This window comes from Pteropus alecto, unplaced genomic scaffold (assembly GCF_000325575.1).
Source record: "Pteropus alecto unplaced genomic scaffold, ASM32557v1 scaffold98, whole genome shotgun sequence".
Classification (NCBI taxonomy): Eukaryota; Metazoa; Chordata; class Mammalia; order Chiroptera; family Pteropodidae; genus Pteropus; species Pteropus alecto.
This window is the reverse complement of record NW_006443570.1, coordinates 17,757,972-17,768,221: the sequence shown is the minus strand read 5'-3', so window position 1 is coordinate 17,768,221 and position 10,250 is coordinate 17,757,972. Positions and strand designations below refer to the sequence as shown.

Genomic DNA, 10,250 nt, shown 5'->3' with positions numbered 1-10,250 from the left:
AAAAGGACATTTATTCAACATGTCCCCATATTATCTCCTATCCTTACAACAACTTTGAGAACTAGGTTTTATTATCCTTGTTTTCCAGACAGGAAACCAAAAATCAAAGACATTTTATATATGTTAAAATTACTAGCTACTAAGTGGCTGGCCTGGAATTTGAAAGCAAGTGTGCGATTCCTAAATTTGTGGTCCTTTTATTGCATTTTCTGCTTGAAAATACAGTTTGAAAGATTAGGAAAATGGTACAACTTAGTTTTTGAGATCACTCTCCTGGACTTGATGTGAAAAAGAGAACATCAATGGTGACTAGTTTAATAAACCAGTCCTGTATACCTGTTGCATTTCCCAGAGATCTCTGTGTAGCTTCAAATAGCAGGAACCATACAAGTTCTTGTGTGTGTGTGTGCGTGTGTGTGTGTGTAAAATAATCATTCAAAAATCCTAAAAAATGTTAGAGAAGATAATGAGGAACTAGTAACGAATATTTTCGGGAGAATAACTAGAGGTAATAATTAGCTGTAGTGGCAGTGGTTGAAGAAAACAGAGGAATCAGTTTAGGTACCTAGGAAATTGAATAAATGATGGCACTGTAATAGATGTGCTGAAGGACTTGATGTGGGTACAAACTATATTAATTCTCTGTGGGATCTTCTCCTGGATGACATTTCAGGCAAATTTCTCAACTTTTAGATCATTTGTAATGATTAAAAGTCCAGTCTATCTCTACTTTCTGCTCAATTTTGCTCTCAAAAAATAAGATTTATTAGCAAAAAAGTCCAGGCTAGCCTAAATCAAAGCTTCAATTTCATGTCTAATTTAAAGCTTCACCCCTTTCTGACTCTCAGTTGAAATTTGTGTTTTGCCTATACTTTCACTCTTTTCTTTCTCCTCCCTCTCTCACTTGGATGTGTCTGGATCTCCTCCAGCATGCAGGGGTGGGGTGAGTTTGGGGAGAGCAGGAGAGTAGGAGAGATTACAAGAGAAGAGTTAAAAGTCTTTTACATGCCTAATGCCATCAGAGGCAGAGCCCCAGGTGCTGATTCTCTTATGTTGGAGCATTTATGGGTTTTTTGAAGGGTCTACTTATGGATCTCAAGATCCTCTTTCAGTGACTGCCTCCTGAAGTCCATCCTTCCAACCTCTAGGAAGGTCTCCTTACTCTGGCAGGTGGTCCTATTGAGTAGGTCCTTTTGAGACGGTCCTGGATAATCAACCTTTGCACCATCCACTTGGCCCATGCCAAACACATGTAATGGAGGCTGTCCCGTTGCTCCCCTTTCTCCTTGTCCTATTGTGGAGTGTATCTGCCAGCTTCCCTAATTTAGAATTCTGCAGGCCCAAAATGAGTAACCATCTTCATGAATGTGCAAATTCCTGGAGAGACATGTCCGGTTCACTTCAAAACTCTTACCGTGGTGGTTGCATAGAGATGGTCTTCTAAGTTCCTACAGTGAGCAAGACTCATCAGCTTGGGAGAAAGATCTGGCAGACAGCATCAGTCTTTTGTAGTATCTGTCAATTACTATATGAGCTTCAGTGAGCCACCTAAAACTCTGTTTCCCTATCTATGAAAAGGGTGTAAATAATATCTTCACAGAACATTGCTAGAAGGATAAAAAGAGATAGTTATATAAGTTGCCTTACTTAGATACAGAGGATTTCAATATTGGTTCCCTTTACAGGTCTCTTTAGGGGACAGACAGCATATTCCATTTTTGGGTTGTCTTCGTCCGGAGAAAGATCTTCCTTCATACTGAATTACCTCTATACATTTTTAGCACTCCCTTTAAGATCTAATCTCAGCGGTCACATAGAATGTCAAGGCTTTCAGATATCTGTGATTTTAGTTGAATGGACTGGAGATATTGGAGGGGAAATCCATTTTTTTTCTGTTTTGAGCTGCAGAGTTTGAGTATCTGTCAGACTTTTGTGTGACCCCAAAGAGAGATTTATTGAGTGCATGGAACAAAAATAATATTTCACTTTCTAACATCATTTTTCTTTGACACTGGTGGGTTTAATCACAGGCTGGTTGGGATTCTGTAGGATTCTAGCCTGGAAAGAGGGTGTGTGTGCGTGTGTGTGTGTGTGTGTGTGTGTGTGTGTGTTCATTTGAATGGTGCTATTCTTTGCACCATAGTAAGCACTTTATATAAGATCGTTTACTGCCCTGAACGAATGGTTAAACGCAGAAGCTACAAAGAAAGCCGAAGAAATTTTAATGAAGACCTAGACTGGTGCTCAAATACTCCTCTTAAGAACAAGGGAGGGGAGTCAGGGTTGAGACCTTTTTTGGCGTGATTGGGGACTAGCCTTAGGCTCCTATTAGACACCGCCTCTTTCACTCGCGGGAAGGCCGCTAGGGGATGCTAGGGAGCTTGCGGCCTACCAGAGAGGCACCCCAGCTGTCACCCACACCCATCAGCCACCTCGCCGGGCGGAGAGACTACAACTCCCGTGGTGCTCTGAGAGCGGAGGCGGGGGGACCTGGGGGCGTGGAGGGACAAGAGGGCGGGCCTTCCGGGCGTGTGTTTCCGGCGTCGGTGGCCGCGGCCGGGGACTGTGTGAAAGCGGTAAGATGGCGGCGGCGGCGGTGGTGGAGTTCCAGAGAGCCCAGTCTCTACTGAGCACCGACCGGGAGGCCTCCATTGACATCCTCCACTCCATCGGTAAAGTTCGCCGCGCCCCCACCCAAGCCCCGCTGGCCCAGCTCGGCCTGTGTTGGTCGGCGGCGGCGGAGCGGGGCCGGGCTAGCCGGCTCTGGTGCTGCTGACTCACTGTGTGTGAGAGGGGGGCCGGGCTAGGGGCGCAGGCCGCTCGCAGCTTCCTGGAGCCCCCTGGGTCCCACCCGGTGGGAAGCCCCGAAGCAACCCCGGCGTCCACCCGCCGGCTGCTGACTCATGGTGGGCTCAACGTGGGGTGGGAGAGTGGGCCGAGCCGGGGCCCCCTCCACTCCCTAGCCTGTCTCCCGCTCTGGCCCGTGCGAGCTGGCCCGGGACTGGGAGCAGTGCCGGCCGGCGTGCTTATTGCGAACTGGTCTGAGAACCTGAAGTTGAAGGCGAAACCCTCTCTGGACAGGCATTTCCCGCCGTTGTTATCAGCACAGCCTGCTCGGGGTGGGAACGCGAGCGCTGGCTTTTCTCTTGGCGTTTCCTTCCACGGGACACTGGAAGCTGCTACTTCTCCCCAGCCCCACAGCGGAAGGCTCCACTAAAGAGGAGTCTTCTTTCTGAATGTGGAAATACCGAGAGGACACACAGCCCAGATTGGCATTTGGTTTGAGGAGGTGGCCTAGATGTTTCTTCGACCCGTGTAGGGTGTAAGAGTGAGATGTTGGGGCGGGACCGCCCGGCTGGAGTGGGCGACTAATCGTCCTAGACTCCCCTGTAAAGGTTGGAAGTGAGTTCGGGAGTTAGTTGTCAGCCTCGGAGTTCAGGGAACTCTTTGGAACTGTCCGGCTGCACATTGCCGGGAAAATTAAAGAAAATTTTCTTAACACTGTAGTATGACTTTCTTACTTTACACCATGCACACAACAGGAATACTGAAATGGGAGCCCTAGCCATTCTCTTCCGACAGCTTCCGACTGGGATTCAGGTGTGAACAGAAATAAATTTATGACAGAGAAGGCTTTAAATGTTCAGCCATAAAGTGTTCAAATAGGGCTAGCTTTTCACTGGCACATGTAGTAATGTGATCTTTTTAACGTAGCTTGAGGGGATTTGGATTAGATCAACAAGTAGTATGAGAATTCACGTGTATGTGGGATCTCCAGGATGCTGGCTGTTATGTTGACTTACTAGTCTTTTGCATTTTGGTACTCCAGACTTGCAGGAAGGAAGGACAGTGACAAGATCTTGATGTCTTTATCTCTGGGGTACCAGAGAAATGAGGTGGGGATTAAGATGCATCTGTGAATGGTAAATAATAGGCGATTTATTTTGAAGTTCGGATCTTGACTTCAGTCAGTTACAGTTACAGAACCAGAGTCATCTCAAACACTTATGTATTTTTATTCTGTGAATACACTAATATTTAGAACTACTGTGAGAAGCATATATTTTATTTTTTTCATGTCTAATGCCCAATATTTTGTCTTTCATTAAGTGAGAATTATAGTAAGCATTATAGAGTATTTCTTGCTTGCCTACTATACTAGGAGTGAGTTCCCTGTTAGAGCATTCCTGTTAGAGCAAGCTTGAGTCATGGTGGTTGACAGCCCTACTTTTTCCAGACTCCATTATGGAATATCAGAGTCTTGGTTTTTGTCAAGTCATGATGATGCTTTGTCAGAGAAGTGATAACTAGTGATGATCACTAAAATTATCACTACAGATTCGAAGAGGCTATTCAGTGTTCCAGTGGTAGAATAGTTATTAACAGTGGGACAGATAGCACAAAGTTATTTTAACAGGTCTTAAGTCCATTATAAAGCAGCAGTCCCTTCTAAGGATCACAGTAGAACTTTGATAGGGTTGTTTTTCCCAAATGGCTTTGTAGAACACCTTTTCCCTAACATGCCTATCAGCTGAGGCTTTCCAGAGGCCTAAAGCTTATTGAAAGACTTTTTGACTTTATAGTTATTTGTAACTTGGCCATTTGGTTTTAGTTTGAGGCAGGTTTTAAATGCACAGATATGTTTAATATTTTCACATAATAGTGCTTAGCTTAGGCCTTACCATCACATGTATGAAGACCTTGTTTTGTTTGCATTTTGCTTTAACCAAATGACTGCAACAGAAATCTCAGTGTATGTAGGTGAGGGAAATTCTAATTGATAGAATGAAAAGGCACATTTAAAATCTGAGAAGAATATGTTTTTATGATTTACATGGGTCATGTCCGATATGATTATTTTACTTTTTTTTTTTTTAAGCTTTCTAGAATCTGCCTTTTGGTAACTGTTTTGAGTTTGTAACTGGTGTTGTGAGGGTGAAATTTCCTTCAGTCTTTATTTTTTTGTCAGAATTTTAAGAGGGTTTACATTTTCCTCTCCCAGTGAAGCGTGACATTCAGGAGAATGATGAGGAGGCAGTACAGGTCAAAGAGCAGAGCATCCTGGAACTGGGGTCTCTCCTGGCGAAGACTGGACAAGCTGCAGGTAAGTGCTGCAAATGGATTGCTTTCTCTTTTACGTGAAATGCTGGGTGAAGTTTCAGTTTTTTGTTGGCGTGAAGGAACATTGTAGTATATCCTCACAGTTCCATTTTTTGCCAACTTGTTGAGCTTCAGTTTTTTAAGTAGGAAGTTAAGTTGCCTTTAAACTCAGTTCTTTCATGGAAGAGTTTTGTTCTGCAGGTGCCGGAAAATCCTGTTGCTGTTGAGTATAATAATCTGTGATTTATTTCTGGTTTGAATATTTAGTGCATTCCCTCATGTATGGGCAGCAGCAATAGCAGCAGTCTTCAGTGATTTTACTGAGAAGTTCTGATGTATTTAAGGTGGATAGTGACTTTATGCTCCCAGCGTGAAAATGACTAGGGATTTCGCATCTAAGTAAGTAACTTGCTGTCTTTTTTTCCTGACACAGAATGAGTCAGACATTAGATGAGAAGAGACTTCCCAAGATTTCTCCATTGGTACCCAGGACTTTGTTCATGTCATTGCCCAAGCATTCTAGTTGTAATTGACCATTGACTTTCTAGGCTCAAGATGATGATGGGTGTGTTCTTGAAATGAGAGTGTCCTGTTGACCAGGAAGGACCTTTGAGTAATAGTAGAGAGAAGCCTGCTTAAACTTAAAAACGGATGATTTTTTTTGTCAGCCTTAAAAGTGAATTTAGAGTTTATCTGATTAGAATGGATTAAGCTCTGGTAAGTGACCTCGTGAATTACTTTCCTCCAAGTTATGTTGTTATCCAAGAGAATGATATATGTAAGTTAGCAGAACTTGAACTTGAGAACCAAAATCTTTGCCAATTAAGGATGACTAAATTATTAGATTTAATCAGTAGAAAGCTGAGTAAAGATGTATGAAACTGAGAGGATGTCTTTATATCGGTCTTGTATTTTTGTTTAAAATATAAGAAAAACAGTTTTTGAGTGTTTGCTATGAACTAGTTACTGTTTTAAGCACAAACATGGTTTAGCTTATTGAATCCTTGAAACAACTCAATAAGGTAGATGCTATTATCCATTTACACCTGAGGAAATTGAGCACAGAAAATTTAACTATCTCGCCCAGGGTCGCTCAGCTAGTTCATGAGAGAGCCAGAATTTGCACCCATATAGTCCTGCTTCAGAGCTTATGGCTTCATGATACAGTGGTTATTGCTTTCTATAGTTACCACTATGGGTTATCAGTGGTGGGTGATTTTTTTTCATTTTAGGCTGACTTTCCTCTTATTTAACATGTCTGTGGATTCCTTTTGCCTGTCAGTTAATGTGAGTTTGAGGATTAGAAAAGTTTGTTGTTGTTGTTACATAAATTAACCCATTTATTATAGGTTAGCAATGTTTCAAATTGTGGAGCTTCTCCTGATCTTTCAAATCCTTCAGTCTTCTGATGGCAGACTTTACTGTGATGGCAGAAGTGGTGTTGTAGGTCCAGGCACCATCAGCTACTGTATTCATGCAGGAACCACAGTGCCGGATCCCCATAGCTCTTCTCTTTTTCTTGGTTTTGCCACAGAAGGAGCAAGTGTACTTGGTGTGCTGGCTGATTTCAATTTTCTTCACCATTTTCTTGAGGGAGGCACTATAACGGGTCCTGTACTTACCAACAATTCCGACCTTCTTGGTGCATTTAGCTATGTCACCGCCAACTAGGTTGAAACCCAGAGAGCAGAAAACAGTTTTGATAGTTAGTCAATACAAAATATAATTAATAAGGTAATTTTCTTGAAAGAATTAGAAAGCCAGGTGAAATAATTTAGATTTTTTTCTGTTGAAACAGCCAAATGTCTTTTTTCCTCTAGTAGCATGGATAATTAGAAACAGCATGCATTATGTTACACGGTTCAGAAAATTTATCCCAAAACGTTAGTTTTGCTTGAAATTCCTTTTTCATGCTTTACACTCTCCTTATTCCTTGCCCTCCCTTCCTCTTGATCTATACCTGAGAACTTTAGAAGTGTACTGCTAAACCTGTTAGAATTTAACTGGTGAATCATAAGGACTTTTAAAAACTTGTTTTCTAATAGTTCGATGAATACAGGTGTATACAATAGAAACACTAAGGAGATCTTGGGGTCTGTGTTCATTTACCTTACTGAGCTATTATTAATTGATAGGCTTATGTTTTCTTTGATTTTGGGTTTTCTGAAAACAGAAACTATGTTCCATTAATTTTTAATTTTTATGCATTTACTTTATGGCTAACACTCTGCTAAGTACTCTGTACTCAAAAAGTTTTAAGATAATGTCCCTGACTGACAGCAGTCATTTGGGAATTAGTGAATACGACAATGTCTGGTGTATAATAGTGATTGAGAATTGTGCTGAGCATCATCAGACATGTTGCCTTGGTTCAGGGTCTGCAGGTTTTATAGCCTGAGACTCAAAAGGATCATGTTGAGTTCTGTGAGGTTCCGAATAGGAAATTCTGGTCATGTAATTGCAAATAATCTCAGTAAGGATAGGAGGAAGAAGTCAGTATGATTCTATGGGAATTAAAAAAAATAAATTCAGTATGTATGAAAATGGAAAGAAACAGGGAATATAACTGAGAATGAATAAGAAATAGTAGACTACAATGAAAAATGAATTGAGTCTTTTGGCATCTAAGAGGTCATTTGTTTCTCTTGTCAGGGTGAGAAGAATAACACTCAGTGCTTGGATAAAATACTGTAATGCTAGCAGGTGCTAGAGAGAAGGCAGACTGTTTAGCTCATGTTTCGCTTCTGCCTTTTCTAGGAAGGAAAATGATTTTCAAAAAGAAAAAGATAGAAATAACATCAGAAAGAGAGAATTAAAGCCAAGGTAGGTGAGAGAAGAGAGAGCAGATAGTCTCTTTAAGTAAGTTCTAATCTCTATGCTCTGACAATTTCTGTCTTTTAATATCAAAAGAATAGTTTTAGCAGATATAGAGCCACTGTTCTGAGAAAAGTCAAGGAAGATGGAGAGGGATAAGAAAACTGAGGATGGGCAAATATTATTCCACTTTTCAAAAAGGTAATGAACATAATAAATTCTAGACACTATAAACTGGTAATCATCAGTAAAGTTCTGGGACAGATTATTTGATAAGTTGGTTTTAATCACTTAAAACAGTGGTTAAAGAAAAGATTATTCCAGACTCACCTTTGCTCTCTTTGGTGTTAGCCTTATCAGACTAGTAGATATGCAGAGCTCCACAGACAATGTATAGCCAGCTGTTCTTGTAAATAAAATTTTGTTGAAACATAGCCACACCCATTTATTTACAAATTGACTATGATTGCTGTACACTACAGTGGCTGAATTGAGTACCTGCCACTGAGACATTATAGCCAAAGCCAAAAATATTTACTATCTGTCCCATCGCAGAAAAAGTTTGCCAACCCCTGGGTTAGGGGAATGATAAAGACTACATATCTGACATAAGCAGAATATTTGAACATTTGCCATAATATTAATTACAGGTACAGGTTATGAATTTATGAAGACAAATGCATCATTTGTCAGCTTGAAGGGAAGTCTCTAGCATCATGTCATAGAGATCTATGTTTTTGTTATTTTGGTCATCACCTGCTGTCATGGCTAAAGCCATTTCTTGTAGATGACTCAGTATAGTAGAGGACAGAATTAAGATTCAAAATTATTGCCAAAGCCAGCAAGATTAAATTCAGTGTGGTAAGTATAAAGTTATATACTTAAAGTATTTCTCAAAACCAGGGAAGGTAGAGAATTATCTGTCTCTACAAAAAAGTCCTTAATGGATTTAGTCTGAACTAAAGAGTGATATTAAAAAGGTAAAACATGCCATTTTGTGTTACATGTGGTGGCCAGATCAAAAGAATTAAGCTATGACACTACTAGAACTACTTGGAGCAGTTCTGGATACATTTGCAAATTAGAATTTATTCAGAGGAAGGCAACTAAGTAAAGAACCTGGAAACCAGAACATTGGAGGAACAGTTGAAATAGCTAAAGATGTTTAGCTTGGGGAAAGGAAAAGTTAGGGAGATAGTAAATGATAGTTATCGTCAAATCTCTGAAATCATGTTGAAGGAGGATATAGTCATGTTTCAAAAAAAGAACAATTTAGTTTGACCAACATTGGAATTGCCTGCTTTTTGAACATTTCTGTCACTAGAGGTTGTTCAGAATCATTCAAGCATAGTAAGACATGCTGTAAGAGAAGAGACATTGCACTAGACTACTTTTAAAAAGCTATGATTATATAATTTAATTGAAATTTGCATAAATTCAAAAAGAACTTGAGGGAGAAACACATGTAACACAAAATGGCATGTTTTACCTTTTTAATATCACTTTTTAGTTCAGACTACATCCATTAAGCCTGTAATTGGCATGGAAGACTCAATAGGACTTTAGCTGAACCTAGAAGGGTGTCTTAGATTTACATAGGTCAAGAAAATGGGGAGAAATTCCAAATGGGAATGCAGCCTGAATGAGGCGTGTAAGCAGGAGTATGTATAATCTAATTTATATAGAGGTGAATGGGAAAAAAATCATAGTGGGAATCAAAGGTCAGTAGTGGGGAGTGAAGGGAAAGATGAACTTTTCCACTCTGTCTAAAGTTCCTTTTGTGTCTGACACAGTCTCATGCTTCCTGTGACTTTTCAGGCAGATGAAGATTTCAGGACCCTGAATTAGCATTCTCAGGAGGGTGAGGTTTGCTTGCCCTGAATTAGATTTCTCAGGAGAGTGAGTCTACAATTGGAGAATATTAAAGAGGCAGTAGCACTAAAGTAATTTTAACCTACATTCCAAAAATTCTTCCTTATTTGTTTAATTGAAATATTCTCTAATTTGTAGAAACTCTTGTTCCTGAAGTTGCTCCCTTAGAATTACTGTGTACCACCCTCTTTTCTTATACAAGGGGATGAAAGTACATCTGTGGTATATACCTTTTTTGGTCTTAATTTAAGACTCAGATTAATGAGGAATTTTTAAAAGATACAGTATAAGGGAAAAACACCTTAACTTTTATATGAAAAGTTTATTCAGAAGAGTGCCAGGGAAGTGATATTGCTAAAATGCTAAACTGGGGAGAATTTCAGGAAGGGAGGAAAAAGGGAACCTGGAATTGAAAACCTCTGTCTGTTCAAGGGGAACTACTAAGGCAGATTTGAAGATTAAAA

At 40.2% G+C, this 10,250-nt stretch overlaps 2 protein-coding genes across 2 annotated transcripts in view; one reads left to right on the top strand and one right to left on the bottom strand.

The window, feature by feature from the left end:
• The first annotated feature begins 2,523 nt into the window (after positions 1 to 2,523).
• Positions 2,524 to 10,250, top strand: part of PSMD11 (proteasome 26S subunit, non-ATPase 11) — a 28,757-nt gene continuing 21,030 nt past the window's right edge. The window contains exons 1-2 of the mRNA XM_006924968.3: positions 2,524 to 2,672; positions 5,003 to 5,104. Of these exons, the coding sequence (XP_006925030.1) occupies positions 2,582 to 2,672; positions 5,003 to 5,104 (193 nt within the window). The 5' untranslated portion in view covers positions 2,524 to 2,581. The remainder of the gene's footprint in view (positions 2,673 to 5,002; positions 5,105 to 10,250) is intronic.
• On the bottom strand, positions 5,111 to 6,810 carry LOC102896147 (putative 60S ribosomal protein L37a; the record flags this gene model as incomplete). The annotated part of the gene is made up of 1 exon (XM_015599091.2): positions 5,111 to 6,810. A coding segment is annotated over one exon (360 nt), but the record flags the coding sequence as incomplete, so codon positions are not given.